The sequence below is a fragment of the Polypterus senegalus genome, chromosome 18, assembly GCF_016835505.1.
Source record: "Polypterus senegalus isolate Bchr_013 chromosome 18, ASM1683550v1, whole genome shotgun sequence".
Taxonomy (NCBI): Eukaryota; Metazoa; Chordata; class Cladistia; order Polypteriformes; family Polypteridae; genus Polypterus; species Polypterus senegalus.
Window position 1 is genome coordinate 85,294,785 of NC_053171.1, and position 21,321 is coordinate 85,316,105.

The window sequence follows — 21,321 nt, forward strand, 5'->3', positions numbered from 1 at the left end:
CAGTCTGAGGAGATCATTCCTCCCACACACAATGCGACTCTTCAATTCCACCGGTGTGGGGGGATTCAAACGTTATTATTCAAAGTTATTGTCCGTTTTTACCTGCATTTCTATTACTCTTTATTTTTAATATTTTTTTGTATCAGTATGCTGCTGCTGGAGTATGTGAATTTCCCCTTGGGATGAATAAAGTATCTATCTCTTTCAATCTCGCACTATTGCTTAATGAGTGCGATAAGTTGGTGAAGACTCATTCTTTTGGGGTAGGAGTTGTAGGAGGAGTATAGTGAATCCCTTCATAAGGAGGTTTCCTTGCTCAACTGGATGCCTAGAGAACAGCGCTGTGCTTAAAACTGCTTGAAAAACTAAGTACTGCCAACAAATCTTTTTTTGATAATGAAAGTGATAACCTCTTACTTATTGGCTTTTTCTATCCTCTATTAGTACCCAAATTCACAAAATAAAACATTTTATACCAGGCAATTATGTAATCGCTGAGACTAGAGCAACTGTGCCCACGCTAGCAACCTTAACATCAGACTCTACACAATTCCAGTACATTGTTAAAATGATCTGTTTTGTACTCTTACTGTACACTCAATTTACATGCTATTGATTGGACTGATGTCCAATGTCTGATTGGAGAAACTCCCACTTCACTTTTTCTTGTGAATGTCCTTTACATTTTGACTGACTTGGAGCTTATATTTTAAAGAAAATAAAGGCACATAAATTCTCAGAGTGGTGACTGAATGCTGATCTTTCACCTCTGTCAATATTATAAAATAAACAAATGATCTAATCAGCCAAATATTACTATTATTTTTAGTCATTAAGCTGTATTGAGAGTGATGCTACACATTTTTAATCATTTTATGATACTCTTTATATTAATGGAAAAATTAGGCACCATGAAATACTGTTTGTGCAGACTGCAACTGGAAAATTATTCTCCCAAAAATCAGACCAGTAATTCATGTGAACATAAAATGGAAAGGTGGGACAAGTGGGAATTACATAAATTCCAACATGAGAATGCAGCATTAATACAATTATACTACTAAACTTCCCACTTTAGCATGCTCTTCTTCATTTTGCGGTCTTCCATTACCAAGGCTTAAGCTTTGACCCTTTTTGAAAAACATACAAGATATTTGACTGCTTTTCAGTCTCAAATGCCAAATTAGCTGAATGTCATACAGTACATTTTTAACAACTTGTTCTAACTCTGAACACAGCCATGCTTTATCTATACTAATAAAAGGCAAAGCCCTCACTAACTCATCACTAATTCTCCACCTTCCCGTGTAGGTGGAAGGCTGAAATTTGGCAGGCTCATTCCTTACAGCTTACTTACAAAAGTTGGGCAGGTTTCATTTCGAAACTCTACACGTAATGGTCATAACTGGAACCTATTTTTCTCTATATACTTTAATGGACGTTAGCCCGATGGCCGTGTGGGGGCGGAGCTGCGTGTGACATCATCACGCCTCCCACGTAATCACGTGAACCGACTATGACCGCAGAACGTAGAAAAGAAGGAAAAGCCCCCAAAGAGCGCTGAAGAAAAACGCCGAATAATTTATTCGCGAGATACAAGTTCAATGAGAAGACACAAAGTATAAACGAGACTTTGGATCACTTTGTAACGGAGTTAAAATTGCTGTAGCGAGAAACTTAAGTGCTGGGTCTTAGCTAACATTAAATGACGCCGTGGACATTGCAAGATCGTACGAGATAGCACAGGCACAGCTCAGAAGCTTCGATGCATGTACTCCAAGCGGCTCACGTGAACTGACTATGAACAAGAGAGAGAGAGAGAGAGAGAGAGAGAGATACTACGCAGAGAAAGCAAGACCTCTAAAGAGCACGTAGAGTTTTGCTCACGTGAACGTGTCTCCAAAAAGTGGCATTTCCTGCACTGCAAAAATACTACAAAAGTCGGGCAGCCGGCGCGCGCACGCGTGCGTAGCTGTGCCAGCCTTTGAGATGCTGCCTTAACTGAAAGTAAACACTTTTTATTTTTTCCCCCCTTCCCATGAGCTATAGCCCAGACAACTGTAAACACGGGATCCCATTTCTAGACCGCGGCAAACTAATATTAAGGCGCTTCACACTTTCTTTTACACGTATACGATTAGGAGGTCGTCAGGTCGGATTATGAAGACATGTACAGGAGTGGAGGACCGACAGTTCCATCCCGGACAGTTAATGGCAGGGCCGTCTCTCCAGTCTACACGAGACCCAACGCGACGCTCATATCGTCAGCGAAGACCTCTCTACACTATATTAAAGAAAAGGCAAGTTTCCTTTCTTTACACCTTTTTTCCTTTTATCCCCAACCAAAGCCTCTCTCTTAACACTGCAGAGGACACAAAAATGATTTTCTTTTAATTGCTGGCAATGCCGGTAAGGCACATTACCACAGGCAGAAATTTGGACGTTCACATAGAAAATGTAATTTCTATACCACAGCCGTCGTGTAGCGCCTTTCAAAAGGGATCAACTACCAAGAGATGATCCATATACATTTTAGCTGCTGTTAGTACGACTTACCTGTTATGTTATACCGGCTTTAAAATGTAGCCTACCCGAAGCCACTCCACTGGTGCTCAGTGTATCTTTACTTCTTAAAACGTTAATGTTTTACTGTTTAATAGCTTATAGACTACCTTTTATTTTTTTCCCTTGCACTCAGTGAGCGAGGCCAATGGGTGATCATTTATATTATATATACAGTATACTTCATATATGTATGAATGACCTCCAAAGAGCGCAGAGACTTTTGATCACGTGAACGTGTCTGCAAAAAGTGGCGTCTCCTGCCTTGCAAAACTCTAGCAGCCGGCGCGCGCGCATAGCTGTGCCGGCCTTTGAGAAGCTGAAATCAACTGGGCAAACAAACTGAGGAAGCATGTACCATAAATTAAAAGACCCATTGTCCTCAGAAATCTGCGAACCAGTGAAAAATCCGTGATATATATTTAGATATGCTTACATTTAAAATCCTCAATGGAGTGAAGCCGCGAAAGTCGAAGCGCGATATAGAGAGGGATTACTGTATACATATACACACATATATATATATACACACAGTACATATACATATACATCCACATATATATATATATTTGCACAAAACCACGCTTTTATCAAGGCTTCAGTCGGGTAGTCTTTTGAAATGAAATTTTCCTCCAATCAGTCCTAGCAACGCGCTTTCTTCCGACTCTTATATTTTTGTAGCTCTGATGTGTGCATCAATGTAATCGGTGTACCAGGAAATCATGCATTGACAGAAGTTCCCCTTTGCTTGGAATGCAAAGTGTGATTAAATGCGTTATTTTTTTAACGCGTTATAGAGCGCATGCATCAAAGCTTCTCAGCTGTGCTTGGGCTAAGAAAAGGAAACATTTTAAAAATAACGTAACATGATTGTCAATGTAACCTTTTGTAAGTAGTGCCTGGAGGATTCAGAGTGTGGAGAAACTCTAGAGACAGCGTGTGTATTAACTTGTGGATTTTTTATGTAAGTATTTGGTGGCAGCGTCACAAAGTTGCTTCCGCAAGACCGCGTTAGCTGCAGAGCTCAGCTCAGAGCAAAAGGAGGTGAATGGGAGGGGAGAGGACGTCGTCACTCCCCCACCCGCCTCAACTGTCAATCCCCCCACAAACACTGTCTTTCGGAATCTGCGTGAGCACAGCCCTTCACCAGCAATTTTAACTTAGTTACAAAAAACTCTCGTTTATACCCTGCGTCCTCTCATTAAACTTGTATCCCGCATTAGCCGTGGGCATGACAAACGGCAGCCCGTCTATGAACTTAATTTAAACTTTAGGTTTACACCGTGCTTTGTTTTCGAAGTAGCTGCATTCATGAATATGCTTCTATGTGTCACTCGCTTGCTTCTTATTGTTTCGCTGCCTTCTCAATTGTACAATGCATGTTTTCTTCAGCGCTTTTCGGAGCTCTTCCTTGTTTTCTACGTACTGTGTTGACAGTCAATTCACGTGATTACATTGGAGGCGTGATGATGTCACACGACGCTCCGCCCCCCCCCTCCCCACCCCACGGCCATCGAGCTAAACTCCATTAAAGTATATGGAGAAAAATAGGTTCCAGTTATGACCATTACGCATAGAATTTCGAAATGAAACCTGCCCAACTTTTGTAAGTAAGCTGTAAGGAATGAGCCTGCCAAATTTCAGCCTTCCACCTACACTGGAAGTTGGAGAATTTGTGAGTGAGTGAGTTAGTGAGTGAGTGAGGGCTTTGCCTTTTATTAGTATAGATACTGCTCCAACTGATAATCCATCAGGCAATGCACTATTGGCTGACCAAAAAAGAAAAAAGGGGCAAGTACAACTGTGCTAGTAGATCAGGTAAAAGTCACATAGGCTACGATCTTCGGTCATTAAAATGGACATCATGATGCGACAGCCAAAGTCACATAATGTGAAATCGGCTTAACAAACTCTCATGGCTTTGCACTCTGAAGTTCATCTATCCTAAATAACTTGCAGGTGTATAAGATCATTATTTTCATGCATTGAGTGAATTGGATTAGGCAGGTTTGACATGTTAGGAACTGTACCTTTTTAGTCTACATTCATTTTTCCTTTGAATAGACCAAGCTATTCATGAATTTCATGCATTGTTCAAAACTAGTCAGTTTGATAAAGCACCCCATTTGAGTAGGGCTCCAAATTTAGAAAAAGTTTAAAATCTTCAGTAAAATGTAGTATTTACCTTAATAAAGCCCCTTCAATATCTCTCTGCTTAGCTGGGGGTCCTACTCCTCCGTCCGAGAGTCCACGCCTAAAATTAAAGGAAAAAGAATAAAAACCAAACAGAAGTCTTCAATATCAATTTGACTTTGTTCAGATTTCAATAAAACAGTCACAAATTTTAACACATCATACAGCAGACAAGTGTGTGTTAGGGTCAATCACAGAATGGTGTTGTGGGCATACTGAAAATTAGCTAGCTGGAAATAACGGGAGACCACAATACCCTTTTGCCATTAGAAATGTCTGAAATTAAACAATACCCTTATATAAATATCTATCAGTCATTACTGCATATAATAGTAAGCAAAATCTCTGAACACTTTATTGACCAACAGGATTAAAGCCCATCAGTAAATATAAAAACTAAGACGACCAAGAAAAAAGATACAATACAGATAAACAACATATCTTCCCATAGGTATATGCTACTTTTAGTCATAAAATACTAATAAAACCCTACAACTCTGAACCAAAAAACTGCTTAAAGATTATGGAGTACACAGATATTAACTATTATACACAATAGGGGTGGTGGGAGCTTCTCCTACAGCATAGTTAGCAGGTAAACTGAAGAACACTTGTACTTAATAATATACTGTAAATAATTCCACTTACATTCCTGAACTGTACCTACTCTTTTATTCATTTATTTTCTAAATATTCTTTATATCATAGCTGAACAGGCTAATCCAGTCAGGCCTAACTCACACTTGAGCATTAATAAAGGGGTTTTCTTCACGGGTTGATGTGCATTTTTAACAAGTGTTAACATTGGTTGGTTCTTTATTGTGACTGAAGCTAAACAAGTAGGTCAAGGTCTGGATGTTTATATTGACATATTACCTCACAAACAAATGTAAGGGTTTTTAAATGTGTGTAAGTCTACATTGGTTTTCAGGCAAAAAGGTATTAATTCCAGTATAAACACAATTATTGCATAGTTTAGTTTCCAATCAAAACAACTGCTACTGGTGGCACATATAGCAAGATTCTTTAAAAAAAACTGGAAACAATTAGCAAGTATTTGTGCTGCCACTCCTGCTTTATCCTCAGTATTTACGGAGAAAATAAAAATAAAATCCTAATTACAATTCTACTACCAGCATAAAATATTCATTGACATTTCAAAGACATTAATAAATCATTTTATATAAAACCCCCATAAATCCCCCTCCCAATTATTTCTCTGTATTCCAATGCATTTCAACAAAACCTCTGTATGTTATATCAACCGCCTTAATCACCTTACCTTAGTAAATTGATGCCACGCCCCCTACCTCCACCGGGGCCTGGGATGGTCAGTCTTCTCGTTTGGCCAGGCCTGTAAAAGTTAAATTTCATGCAATGATTAATTACAGTCAACTTCTAATTCTACATACTGTATACTCTGTGTATATATATATATATATATATATATATATATATATATACACACATACACACACACACACACATAACATATATATATATATATATATATATACACATACATATACACACACACCCTTACAAGAGTGAAGGAGGCGAGTCTAGGTTTCCATGAATATCACCTTTATTGTTAAGACGACAGAAACAGAACAGATAGCCTTTCTGCACAAGAGAAGACAGAAAGAGAGCAAGGCCAGATCAGTGGCAGATTTTAAATATTTCCCGCATCAACCACCGGGCAACCGACATTTCACATGGTGAGCCTGTGGACTAACATTTGAATCAGCAGCAGACAAGTATAAACATATATACACACACACACACAGACAGAGTATTTTTGGTGAAATCCTTAATGTATTAATAATGTATTACTTTGCCAAACTAACGCCAAAGGAAGCACATATACATGGTCAACACAAGAATTACTGTCAACCTCAGGAAAAGAAGTTAAACATTTTTCTATAAGATGAATCACACATGCGATTAAGTGATATTTTTGGCTAGAGAAAAATATGCAGGTTCTTTTTTCACTTACTTCAACCAGACAAAAACCGTTTTCTTAGCAAATATTTTTTTCACTGAAAATAGACTTCAAAATTACTGCCACTCCCGTGATTAATATTTAGTGAAACATTCCCAGGCAAACAAAAGCACTGAGCATCTTTCTGAAATATGTATCTAGGGTGGGTAACAATAGGTTCATAGGACCACTTCTCCATATAGAACATTTGAAATTCTTTAATATTCTTGTGTTTGTGCTTATGAATTACTCTCTTCAACCAAACCACTGGTTTTCACTTGGGATAAATTCTAAAGGCTGAGATGGCAACTGAAATGCCTTTTCTGTTTCACAACCATCTCTCTGCACTGTTTCAGGGTGTGCTTGAGGTCATTATCTTGTTGAATGGTCCATCCATGGCAGAGTTTCAACCTACTGGTAGAGGCAGCCAGGTTTTGAAATAAAATGTCCCGATATGTAGCAGAATTAATTCTCCTATTAACCTTCAAAACATCCCCAAAAGCATCTGTGATCCACCATCATATTTCAGAGAAGGTATTAATTTTCTTTGCATGAAAGCCACTTTTTACACCAAAATCGAATGACAGTGTGCATGATCAATAAGTTCAATGTTTATCTCATCTGTAGTTCCAACGATGTTTGGTAAACTTCAGACATTGCACTCTGTGGCTTAATCTTAGGAAGGGCTTCGTTTGAGGAATTCTTACAAAAAGCTTCTCATCTTAAAAGTGGTGTCTAACCATTGATTTAGAAATATTATAACCAACATTTCAACAAACTATGCAGTTGAGAAGCTGTGATCATTGGATTTTTCTTTGCTTCTTAACATTCTTCTCACTGTACATGGAGACAAGTATGCTCATGCATTGTCTTTTTTAAAGCAATTTTAAACTGTTTAACAGTATTTTCAGCTGCCTATGACTTTTTATTACCACTGCCTAATTTGTAAAGGTCAACAATCTCAACACAATTTCTCATCTGAATTGAAAACTATATACTAATTTTCTATATTGCAAAATGAGTTCCTACATTATATTGTATCTTATTTTGAAACATTTTCAAGCCTTGGTTTCTTTCTGGTTTTAGCATTATCTATTGTACTTTTGCTCATCTATTACCTGGAATTGAAAGACATTTCTACTGGCAAACAGACTTGTTTTTGCTTTGCTACTATTCATTGTATGTACAGTACAGGTCAAAAGTTTGGACACACCTCCTCATTCAATGTGTTTTCTTTATTTTCATGACCATTTACATTGGTAGATTCTCACTGAAGGCATCAAAACTATTAATGAACACATGTGGAGTTATGTACTTAACAAAAAAAGGTGAAATAACTGAAAACATGTTTTATATTCTAGTTTCTTCAAAATAGCCACACTTTGCTCCGATTACTGCTTTGCACACTCTTGGCATTCTCTAGAGGAGCTTCAACAGGTCACCTGAAATGGTTTTCACTTCGCAGGTGTGCCTTATCAGGGTTATTTAGTGGAATTTCTTGCTTTATCAGTGTGGTTGGGACCAGCAGTTGTGTGGCGCCGAAGTCAGGTTAGTTGGAAGATCATTTATTTTTCAACAGGACAATGACCCCAAACACACCTCCAGGCTGTGTAAGGGCTATCTGACCAAGAAGGAGAGTGATGGAGTGCTGTAAATGGTCATGAAAATAAAGAAAACACATTGAATGAGGAGGTATGTCCAAACTTTTGGCCTGTACTGTACATATCGCAGTGGATATTTAGTGATTGAAAAAAATGAGATTTTCCAATTGAGGCTTACACAATAATGAAGATTCTTACCAAAGGTATTTTTAAATTGTACTTTATAATTCTGAATATTTTATAGCTGTAACCTGTGTTTACTTGTTTTCCCTTTTTGTACTTTGTTTGTGCAAGGCTAACAAAGCTCTTAAATGTGGCGCTAGAAAAATAACACTGACAAGCAAACCCCTTCAGCTCAAAGATTTAGATAGATAAGGATAGATAGAGATAGATACTTTATTAATCCCAAGGGGAAATTCACATAATCCAGCAGCAGTATACAGATACAAAGAAACAATATTAAATTAAAGAGTAATAAAAATGAAAAAATTAAAATAAAATTAATGTTCGCATTTACTCCCCCGGGTGGAATTGAAGAGTCGCATAGTGTGGGGGAGGAACGATCTCCTCAGTCTGTCAGTGGAGCAGGACAGTGACAAAAGTCTGTCACTGAAGCTACTCCTCTGTCTGGAGATGACACTGTTAAGTGGATGCAGTGGATTATTCATGATTGACAGGAGTTTGCTTAATGCCCGTCGCTCTGCCACAGATGTTAAACTGTCCAACTTTAATCCTACAATGAAGCCTGCCTTCTTAACAAGTTTGTCCAGGCGTGAGGCGGCTTTCATCTTTATGCTGCCACCCCAGCACACCACCGCGTAGAAGAGGGCACTCGCCACAACCGTCTGGTAGAACATCTGCAGCATCTTACTGCAGATGTTGACGGATGCCAACCTTCTCAGAAAGTATAGTCTGCTCTGACCTTTCTTACATAGAGCATCAGTATTGGCAGTCCAGTCCAATTTGTCATCCAGCTGCACTCCCAGATATTTAAAGGTCTGCACCCTCTTTGCAGGATGAAAGGGAATGGTCCATTTTAGGTGGAGATCCTAACAAGTAAACTGACAGATTCCTGTTACATTTTCTGCAACTTGTTAGATAAATTCATGCCCAAAAAGACGCAGACTATATTGCGGACAATACATCTTGAGGAAACTATCTACACTTTACACATTTTAAACCTGTTTGCAACTGTATTAACTGAACACAAAGCTTAGATATTCCAATACTATTAAGCAAAAACAAGTTTCCTTGCCAGATTTGCAGTATTGCAGTCAGAAACGAAGGAAAGTTGATTATACAAATCAGTAGCTAGCAGCCTGGTTCTAAAAATAAAGGTTCTGATAAAAAATGACAAGAAATCAAATTATAGGCAAAATATGCTGTGCTTAAAACTATAGTTTTTAAATGAAACACTTAAATTTGTGGTAGGTTTTGCAAAAATTCTGCTGGTTTGTATTTAGTCTTGCTAAGTAAGGATTGCTTCTACTGCCACTATAATTCAATAAACCTTTTCTAAAATCATCACTGAATTTTCAAGTTAAAGTTAAAATATTTTAGACAATCCATAACTCACTAAATCCAAATAGACATACAGACCATATGACTATCAAACAGCAACCCCCAACAGTCTGCCAAGAGCAAACACTATGTACAGATGAACTTTTTAGAACAGTTAATAATGGGAATAAGGAAAGTTTTTCTTCAAATAAAGCAACAAAATGAGACTAACACTGCACAAGGTATACTTAAGATTAATCATGGATTTCTGCATGTATCTATAAACAGTAGGGTTGCGAGATATCGGTACTGAAAATGTAGTACAGAACAACTCCATTTTTAAAGTGGTACACTTTCAGCATTTCAACAATTTCAGTACTAGGACTAAAAAGCAGTTTTGAAAGACCAGGGGTCACATGTGTAAACAGTGCACACACACCTATTTCCATACAAACTTTGAGACGTACAAAAACTTAACTAGTAAAGCCACGCATGTTTTCATGGCATCCTCACATGCATACGCAAGTTTCTGCAAACAGGCAGCAACCAGTGTCAAAGCAGCCCTACTGTTTCTGTGGTCTGCCTTTCTTTATTTAGATTTTAGATCAATGACATAGGATGTATCAAATATACCGAAATTAATTGCATATCATTTACAAATTTAATTCAGTTGATTGTAATCATTCTGTAACAGTATAATGATGCATGGAGTGGCCAAACTATTACAACTACTATGGCTGCCTTAGCACCGTTAGAAGTTATCACAAATGGAAGAATTAGAAGAGAGCACGTATTTATAGATGATGATTAGCTTCGAAGTCAATTTTCGATTTCCATGAGCTATTCTCTTGGAGCTGTGTGCGGAACTGGAGTCTGCTTTACAAAACCAGACTTTGAGGAATTGTGCTCCTCCTGCTCCTTTGCAAGTTCTGTCCACTCTTGGGTTATTCGCCTTAGCAGCTTTTCAAAGTGAAATTGTGATGTTTGTGAAATACATGATTGGTCAACAAGATAATACCAGTCCTAAAGGTTGGTATTATCCGTTTATCATCCAGATATGCAAGTTTTCATTAAACTGTGGTTGAACTGGGAAACATCAAAGCGCAATTCACAGCAACGTCCGGTTTTTCAAATGTAATCAGAGTGGTCAACTGCACACACATTGCTATTACAACGGTGCTGGACAAGTTGCATCACCCATAGATGACTCAACAAAGGGATTAGCTGGCATAACATTATCTATAGCAGGAGAGCCTGTAAAAAATGGCAACTCCGCACAATTGCAGGTGCTTTTTCCAACTAGTGCGGCAAAAGGCAAAACAGTCCTTTTAAGAATAGCGAGTCACTTCAAAGAGCCGTGTAAACAACGGAGAACTGATCCATTGTGGTGCTTTATACTGTAGTGTCAGCACTAAGGCACCTTCAGAAAATGAATTTGCTTATGTAAGGCATTTCCACTCTATTAATGTGCTGCTCTATAGTGCACAGAAAGCAGGTCTTGTTGTGTAAGCATGTAGCGTGCTGCATAATGTGGCATACAATCACGGCTTGCCGGTCCCTTAAAAAGATGCGATATGATAAACCTCATCCTGAAACACCAAATGATCAGCCAAATCATACAGTGTTCATTTGAATGTAATTAGCAGAACGTAAGCACAAATAAGCAGATGCAGCATCTATTCTGTAACCAATTAATTGAATTGGTGATCAAAATCACATAGTACTGCCCTTATATTCCTTGGTTCATTGGCCATATCTCTTACAGCATCCACTATTGCATTTTGTGACTCCAGAACAGAGTCCGTCAGCATACAGCCAGATAGTCACCCAGTGGTTTTCTGAGGTGTGTGCACATCCAGCATCTGAAGGCATGCTGGGCACAGCAGCAGTTGGATTTACGTTCTCAGCACAGGGGTCAGCTTTTACAATATTGTCTGAAACAGAACAAACAAAAGGTGGACTGCGACACGCTTTTCACATTGACTTTGATACCTGACCACTTTTTTAACACCCCCTTTTCTCCGGGGACTGTGCAACTTTCAGAACTAGAACTTTCACGCATCTCCGCCACGCAGCATCACTTTAACTTCCTTTTGTTACTTGTACCACTGCTTAAAGCCATTAAAAAGTACATTTTTCCTTGCTACCACTGTGCATTTACATGAATTTTTCTTCCCCGACGCAAGTGCTTTTGCCATTGTCTTTTTTTTAAATAAAAAAAAAAAACACTGAACAGAATGGACTATTTAAACTGATTTGCATTTTCAAATATGCAAAATTCTGGGAGGACTTGGGGTGGGGCATAGACTGGTTAACTTTCTCGCTCATTGGGATTTATAAAGGGGAAGTGCATGAAACTTGGTGTACTCATGGATTTATTTATCTGGATTTTTTTGTGTGTATGCACATTTCCAGTTTTGTCTGTGCACCATGTTTTAATGTGAATTCTATGTACAGACTTATACGTGAGGCCCCTTGTGCTCAGCTTGTCATTCTTCCACCCTTTGATGCTCTAAAGACTCCAAAAAGGGGCAAACCCTGCCCTGCTCCCCTCGACACGCTAGAGAAGTTTTCTTAATTATTGTTCATAAACGTTTGTTATGGGCTGCTACATGACTGTGTAGTAAAATTACAAAAGTTCACACAAGTCGAAAGAGTAAAGATAGGCACAGAGAAGGAAACCGACACTAGCTTTTGAGGTGGGGAGACTATAGCATTACATTGAAATTTCAAAATGAAAACAGGTGCAAGACAAAAATGTGACAATATTCAGGGCATCATGAAGGGTGTATGCCATAACAGTGAATTTGGAATGAGATGTAGAGGACTTGTTCATTGCCATTGAAACTGCATTTTGCATACAAATAAAATCACATTTTTTGCAGCGGTGGAAAGAACATTTTGCATGAAGTTTAACGTGCCTTGGCAAGGAAAAAATCCTTAATGTCACACTGTATTAAAGTGGTCTGATAAATGTCCATCAACTGGTATTGTGAATGGACGCTATAGTAAGACACACAGGTTAGCTGGACTGGTAATGGCAAATTTGCCCTGTGGACTGGTGTCTTGTTCAGGGGTTGATGCTAACTTGAGTACTATACTTGTTGGGACAGAACATCAGCTGCCACGGGACTCTGGCTCAGGATAAGCAGGTCTGGATGAATGGAGTATTGTTTTAACAAGCCATTTCTTCCTCACTTTTCTTTTTCAGTAATAGTCATGTGAGAAACATACTTGAAACAAAAATGTTTACTTTTTAATTATATGGCCATTGCTACTTGGCTCTTTGGGACTCTTGTTGTTGTTGTTATTATGATAATCCCCTTCTTGGGTGTCAGTACTGTACAGATTTTCATATATGGGTCCTCAGATTAAAACAGTTAAGAACCCCTAAACTACAAATACATCCCAAGTGTCACACAATATTGATATTTGGTGTGTATTTAAAGAAGAAGCCAACTGACAACTTGTAAGGTGTGTTTGTTTCTCAAATTACAGACTGATGTTTTTTTCTCTTGTGCAGTTGTGAATCTGGGCCTTAACCCTATTTTTATTATTCAGTCAGCCCTCTTCTCGCAAGAGGTTAATATAACAACTTTGTAGGAGAACATCTGTTTATTAGCAATCTGTTACATGGAATAACCTTCACTGAGAAAAAAAAAAAAAAAGAGAGAGACGGGATGGGTTTCTTAAAAAAATCTGTTTCATTTTGGCCATTCTAAACCTCAGAACTGAACTTTAGGAATGTCAGTACACTGCAACCGAAGTGAATAGAATAACAGGTGCTAATGCAATGTCAAATGTTCCTCTATAATTAGCATTTACAGTATACCTGACTAATTAAAGATAAGCTAAGAGAACCAACCAACTGTACACTGAAGTAATGGATGCTAAAAACTGGACACTGCAATCAAATGTGAACAACAACAAAAAAAAAAATAATAATAATCTCAAGCAGCAGTTGCCATTAGAAAAACTAATGTTTTGCCGATATTTTTAAATTAGTTAAAAAATATCTTAATAAAAATGTAACAATTTCTAATTAAAACAGGAATGTCTGGGTGTGTACAATCTTTTGCCTGGTAGGGTGTGCACAGTTACTGTATACAGAAAACATTTTAACTGTGGAAAATGCTTGCAGTGACATTTTTGTCCAATTAGAAATACAGTATGCACCCTTCTTATGCATTTGTCATCATTATGTACATAAGTATTGACTGTGGGATAATTTATGCTAAATTGTAGCCTGCAAGTTACTGTATTAATTGCAAAAGAATACTAATCACACAGGAGGACAGTGCAAGAGGTTTTCATTAAAATAAAAATGTTTTGCATGAATAAATGTACAGGTAAAATTCAGTTACAACGAATATCTTTACAATGAAGTATTTTTATGGCCCCTGACAGTTTCCCCATATGACGCGAGTCTATAGAAATCTCTTTACTATGAAGTACATTCCGCAGATACTTTCATTACAACGCAGTGCCCAAAGACCTTGAAAAGCCTGAATGAATCATCCACAGAGCAGCTAGTTCTGTGGTCGCAGCTCAGTTGTGCACAACGATCCCCAAACAGAAACATTGCAACTTTCTTCAAACTTTCCTTGTACTGTTTATTTTGCTGCTTTTGTTTTCTGTGGTTTTCAGCGATACCTTTTTGCTTACTGCATGTCAACATCTGAAAAACTTCCACTAAAATTTAACTCAATGTCACCCTTCTATAGAAACGGCAGACACGAAAAAATGATAACAGTTCATATTAGAAAAAAGAAAAAAAAAACGTAATTTTTGCAGCTCTCGATTGCGGCAAAAAGAAAAAAAAAAACACTGCCAGTGAATTAGGAATTTTGCCATCAACATTGTCAACTTTCTTGAAAGGCCGAGCCAAAAAAGAAAAATCTCGGGTTGCAAACGTAAGTGAACTGCTGCATTTGAAGACGTCGAAAAAACAGTTATGTGGTTCAGAGATGCTCGTTCAAAAAACATTCCTATTAATGCGACACTCATTCAAGAAAATGTGAGGTTTCTAAACTCTCTTGGAACCTCTCCCAACTGGACAACACGCTGAAGAGCATCCCGAAGTGCGATCACTTCGTCTGTGGAAGACTGCTTATTCGTTGCCGGGGCAACAGAAGGCTCACAGCTCTGCTGCGGCTTGCCACCGAAGCAAAAAGAAAAGAGCTTGATGGGTGATGCAAGGAATATTGTAAAGGGAACAGGATTATTTGGCCACTAACCTGGCTACAACCCTGCCTGACTGCTGTGTGTGTATAAGAGAGTGGCAGATCCCGCTACAATAAAAAACCATGCTGTTCCTGTTTCAAGCTGAATAAAACTAGTTTTGCTGAAGTACTGAGACTCAGCCTCGTGTTTTGGGGTGCAACACTGGGACTTGTAGCGCGACCCCGATCTTTTAGGATTTGCTTCCGAGGTGCTTCACTGCAGTGCTGGGAGCCTGCTGTTGACCTGTCCCAGCAATGGACAAACAATCTTCCACAGACGTGGCAATCACACTTCAGGATGCACTTCAGCGTGTCGTTCCCGTTGGGTGGGGAGTGGGGGGATCCTAAGAGTTCAGAAACCTTACAATATGAAGAAGAAGAAGAAAAGGATGATTCGGCTTCTGATTGATAACTCTGCTGCCGACAACATGCTTCCACATTTAGATAATGTTTGCAATGAATTCCTCCCACCCAATTGCAAGACAGTGCTTCAGCCATTGGATTTGGGCATCATTCACACCCTGAAAGTGTATTATCACAAGGAAATGCTGTGAAAAATTCTAGTCAGCCTATCTTGTAGACAGGAGGAGATTAAAATTAACACAAAAGAAGCTACTGAAATGATTGCAAACGCCTGGACACAAGTTAAAGAAAGCACTAGTGACAAACACAATTTCATTACAACAATTTTTTAGGTCCCTGGCATTTCTTTTTAACAGAATTTTACCTGTAATATTAAATGTATAATCCACTTAATATTGGAACCAAGCAATCCAAAAGATATAAAAATCGGAAAATTCAAAGCAGAAATTTATGAATTACTGTACACAAGCTTTTAACTTTTCTTTTGTAGAAAGTTTAAATGACCTAAGCAGAAATATAATACTCAAAATACAACATGCAAATATAAAAGAAACAGAAATTGTCCATTTCATCTTTCTTGTCCTCTTTACAACAGCCCTACATCATTTTTCAAAATAACCTAACCACTAAAAAAAAAGTAAAAATTTAAATCTGACAAAACACCGAGCAGCATATGTCCAAAACTTGTCCATTAATACCAGATACACTAGAGCTAAAGGAAAGCTAGGTGTTGTCCTCAGGTTCTACAGACTACTTCACCAAAAATTTTATTCAATGCTAAAAATCACCATACATCTGGTGCAATAAGATTTCTTCCTCTCAATACCATGTCACTAACTACACTTAAATTGTGCCAATTTCCACATACAAAGGAAACTGGAGCAGATCACAAAGTTACCTAGGAAAGGGAATTTCAAACTGGGGGGCTGCCCTTAGGACAGTCTGCTTCAGCTCTGAAGTCAAATTTTAAAGATAGTCTTTAAAAGATCTCACTTTGTGTTTTTTTTTTTTTTTTAATAAGTATACCTCAAGATGTTTAACTGTTGATTTAATGTAGTCCATTATCAAAGTAGTTACTGACCAGGGCTGCAGGATCACAACCAGCACAATATGTGAAGAAACCAATAGACTCTAGCTGCAACCCTCCAGAGCTCCATTCCATTGAGGAGGTTGTTGTTTTATTTTATACATTAACGAGAACATCTGGTTACACTGTGGTTAAGATGAGGGTTCGGGGAGGGTTATCAGACTCAAGTCAAGTAAACCAAGTGACAAAAACCTGCCCAGCAGAACTACTGAATCACAGAGCTGTAGAGGGCTACAGGTGGATATAACTTGAGGCAGCACACACAAAACACATCTAGGAAAATGTTGCCCTTGGAGAGGCAGAAAAAAAAAAGCCACACACACCGTCTCCATGCTCCACGGCTTAATTCCCATTTCTCACCCACCCCACCTCATTTTCCTCCTCCGTGTCCACCACTTAGCTCCCCATCTGAGTCAATCCATGCCGCAATGGAGGCTGCCTGGAAACCCTGCATCAAAACTGACGTATTTGCAAGAAAAAGACCATCTTAACACGTTGAGCACTTTCTTTCTCACACTACACTCCTCAAAAAAAAAAGTTTGCACAGTGCGTGTGCGCATCTGTCTGTCTGTCTGTCTGTCTCTGTATCTCATGGTCAAATGCATCAACATTATAACACTTTGTTTTGGTAAACTTTTAAGTGTGCCACAATTTTAATGACAGTTGTACAAATTGTCAGACAAATGTAGAGTAAGCAATATGAGCAAGAGAAATGTTAATTATTAGTAACTGAATAAATGCTCCTATTATTTTAGTTTACTAATATTAACCAACTGTGGTAAGTAAATGTTTTGGTCAGATTAGTCAATATCCAGGAACATTCACCTTTGCCTTTAAAAATAAATACAGGAACTAGGACAACCCAGGAGCAGAGTGTGTGTGTGTGTGTGTGTTTGGCTTAACCTAAATAGAATGTTAGTTACGAAAACTGCTTTTGATAGGAATTTATGTGCAACTTCTCCTTTTCTCCAAGTGTCATGTTCAATGCAGATGTTGGTAATCATGGTCTTCCACCTTTCTCTTTCTTGCCATACTAAAAATCATACAACTCATGTTGTTCCTGAATAATCTCACAGCATATCTATTGATGGTGTTTCCCCACCTTCCTCTTGCTCCCTTACCCTTAATTTTAACTAAGCAACACAACATTAACATCATCGGCACTGATGATACGTCCCTATTGTTTTAATTGCCCATTTTTTATTTCACTTTATAAATGTCTTTTCACCTGTGCTCTTTTTAATACACCTTTATTACTTTACCCATCTTGAATTTTTTTTTTTTGCATTCTTCAAAAACACACTTCACAACTCTCTAGTTTACCTTTCATTGTTTTGCTCACAGTTCATGTTCCACAAACGTACATTAAGACCGACCAAACAAAACATTTAGAATGTTCATTTGTTGTTGTCATTGTTATATATTAGATTTTAAGTATGGTTTTAATAGCATAAAAGATGTTTTTGCTATTGCAATCCTTCCTTTCACTTCTATTTCACTTCTATCTTGTGTTAACATGCCACCTAGCTAACAAAAGTGATTTGCCTTTGCTTAAAAATTTCTGATTATACTTTAACTGGCATTTTGTCACTACACTGTCTTGTAAACATCGTACTAATTTATGTTTGTAAGACACAAAAAAAAAACTAACAGTAACCACTTGTTAAAATCCCAAAATGCATTAACTGAAATGACAGATTAAAGATTCATCTTTAGCTGTGTGTGCATAATAAGACTACAAAATGCTGGTATTTCAAAATATTCAATTCCTGGAGGGGGTATACCATGTAAAACGGTAGAAAACCCCTGGTCTAGAGCAGGGGTCCTCAATCCCAGTCCTGGAGAGCCGCAGTGGCTGCAGGTTTTTGTTCTGACCTGGTTGCTTAATTAGAAAGCAATTCTTGCCAATAAAGCACTAACAAGCTATGAAATTAAATTAACTCTGCTATGTCAGGTCATTCTCATATCCTAGATTTTCTTTCCCTTTCTATCATGCAAATGATTTGAAGGCTAAAATGGACGAGTAATTCTCAGTCCTTCACTTTTTTCTCTTCATTTTTCTTCCAAGTATTTAATTAAACCCAATAGTGCAGATAAATACACACAGGTGTAAATGTAAAGAAGCTAAATGGAGAAATGCTGCTCTCTCTTGTCATTTGCATGTTATTGATAATAAGGAGCAATTAAAATAGCTGTTTAAGACAAAATTAAGCAATAAGGGCTCAAAATCACTAAAGTGAAGCAGAAGTGTTACTTTAGCAATAAGTGCGTTTTATTAAGCAACTGGGTTGGAGCAAAAACCTGCAGCCACTGCGGCTCTCCAGGACCGTGATTGAGGACCCCTGGGCTAGAGATATAGCATAACATTTGATCTCATATGTGATAACAACAGTATGCTTCGGTTAAGCACTTAACTAATTTGGTCTAATGTTAACCAAAAATCATGCACTGTGGATACGGTTAGCAGAAACCATGAATTCAAAATCATGCCGTGCTTCGCAGCGTCGGGTTTATGTGAGCGGTGAAGAGTAAAATGTTTTGCGGGCCCTCGGTTTCGTGAACCCCTGAGCTTCGACAGTACACTATTCTATTTGTATACTCACAATCATATTCTACTAGCCATCTCAGAAAGTAAATCAACCACAACTACAGCGGTGATGTTACGGTGATCACGCTGAAACGACCACACAACTTTCAAGAAAATCCCACCCTCCAATAAACACGCACACACACACACAGCATATTGGGAGAAATGAAAGGATACCCAGCATCCTTACGTGACAAGGGATCTGTAAAGGAGAACACCGTAAGCAAATGCGTGGGAACCCGGCAATTTATATTTCAAAGTGACAGAACAGAGTATACAACTAGAAAATAACACGCTTCCTACATGGTGCTCTACTCATTAATATTCACCATCTTCCAAAGCAAATGGATGTCTCAGATTTGTAATTTATAAGAGTTCTCATTATTTTAAGCTACACATGCAACTTATTTCTCTAAGAAAGGCAAATAAAGGTGAAAGATATCAAGGCCCATTTTAGTCACTATACCCACAACACAGCTCTGCTGTCCTTCTTTGACCATAATCATTCGGAAAACATGCATCACTAGTAGTAACCAACAGAGGATGACCTTAAACATTTTAATCTAATTATATTAACAAGGACCAAATCTTCGCCGGGGATTTAAGTGCATAAAATCTCCTCTCTCGTAACAGAAACCCAACTCGTCGTTAGGAACAAATACAAACTATTCCATTCCCCAGACTACATAATTGCAGGCCACTATAAATGCATTTTAGGCTTCCGATCTTTAAAGATGTGTACATTCCCCCCAGCAACCTATAACTCCTAATAAATACCGCAAAATAGCCACCTCGAGGCAAGGGCCAGTTTCTCACGAAACATTACACTTTTATCATATTGAAGTGAATATGTTAATTATTTGAAATTGTCCATACCTGAGCTCGTTGGGGTCACGACCCGTTAATTTGCGAATGTTCTCGTCTACATTTTTTAAGCTTTCTTTTGCTTTTTCGAGCTGTTCTTGCAAAGTTCGCACTGCCACCGCCATCTTCTCTCTCCCTTCTCCACAACGACAGCACTCCTACTCGCAAAGCATCTCTGGGCCTTTTCGCGGTGGAGCAGCTAAACCTTCCTAGTGGGTTTCACTTGATTGGCAGCTTGATTATCCAAACATATTTAAGCTTTGTCTGCCGCTCAGCCAATCGGTGGAGAGGTTAAGTGGCGGTTGGTTCTAACGTTTGTATAGGTTGTGTGAGACGTAAAGTGTCGGCGCGAAAGTGACGTAACTCTCACTATCACAGAGAAAGGTTGCATCGTTCGTTATTTTATCTTTGGCTGTTTGTGTTTACGTATACACGTCTGGCCAGTCAAAGAAAAACGTGGAAATTACGGTTTCGAGAAAATTGTATGTTATGTAAATGATAGAAGGGTTGTAATTGTAACATATTTTTAATCCGATTGGTGAGTATTTTCATTGATGAAAGAAGACGGTGGGAAAAAAAGTTCTTCCAGTGTAAATGCATCATCAGCTTTGTGTGTTAATTTAATTGCAGATAAAGTTTATTTTATGTGGTATCTCCTTATGGTTCGCAGCATTAATGCGTTTTCAGTGGAGAAGAGCACATACACTTCATGCTAAGGTAGGTCAAGCGACTTGTTTAGGGTGACACACTGCCTGTTCCTTATTTTGTTACATTTTAGCTTTGTATCCCTTAAGTAGTACACAGTAAATGTAAATATGTGAGTTATGTACGGTCCGCGACACTTTACGTTTTCTTATTTAAAGTTAATTTAAACAGATTTGTTGCATTTAACAACTATAGACTTTCCAAAACAATAACGTAAATGGCTTTTTATAGAATCTTCATGTTAACAAAAGAATCAAGGTCTGTTCTTGCTGGTTCATCAGGGCTGAAGACCCACCTCTTCTCTGTATTGTTATTTCATCAATGAGGGGCATAACATATGCTGCTAACCCAATAGTCGAGCGTCTTGACTTACCCAAACTTTTCTTATGTAGAGTTTCCCCATATCTGCATTGTTTTTTCTTCCCACTCCACAAGAGACATTCAGGTTAGATTGATTTACAATTCCACATTGGCCTACGTGGGACTAGAACGTTGGGAAATGTTTGACAAGAACAGGCTATTCAACCCCAACATAGCTTGGTAATCCTATCCACTTGATTAATACAACATAATATTAAGTCTAGTTTTGAAGGTCCCTAAAGTCCTCCTGTCTACCATAGTACTTGGTTGCTTATTCCATGTGTCTGTGGTTCTAT

At 38.2% G+C, this 21,321-nt stretch overlaps 1 protein-coding gene across 1 annotated transcript in view; it reads right to left on the reverse strand.

Moving 5' to 3' along the window:
* Window positions 1–20,133, reverse strand: part of pnn (pinin, desmosome associated protein) — a 30,177-nt gene extending 10,044 nt beyond the window's left edge. Inside the window, exons 1-3 of the mRNA XM_039741210.1 lie at window positions 19,973–20,133; window positions 6,038–6,109; window positions 4,748–4,816 (exon numbers count right to left, since the gene is read on the reverse strand). Coding sequence (XP_039597144.1) covers window positions 4,748–4,816; window positions 6,038–6,109; window positions 19,973–20,085 — 254 coding nt within the window. The 5' untranslated portion in view covers window positions 20,086–20,133. The remainder of the gene's footprint in view (window positions 1–4,747; window positions 4,817–6,037; window positions 6,110–19,972) is intronic.
* Between the last annotated feature and the right edge of the window lie 1,188 nt (window positions 20,134–21,321).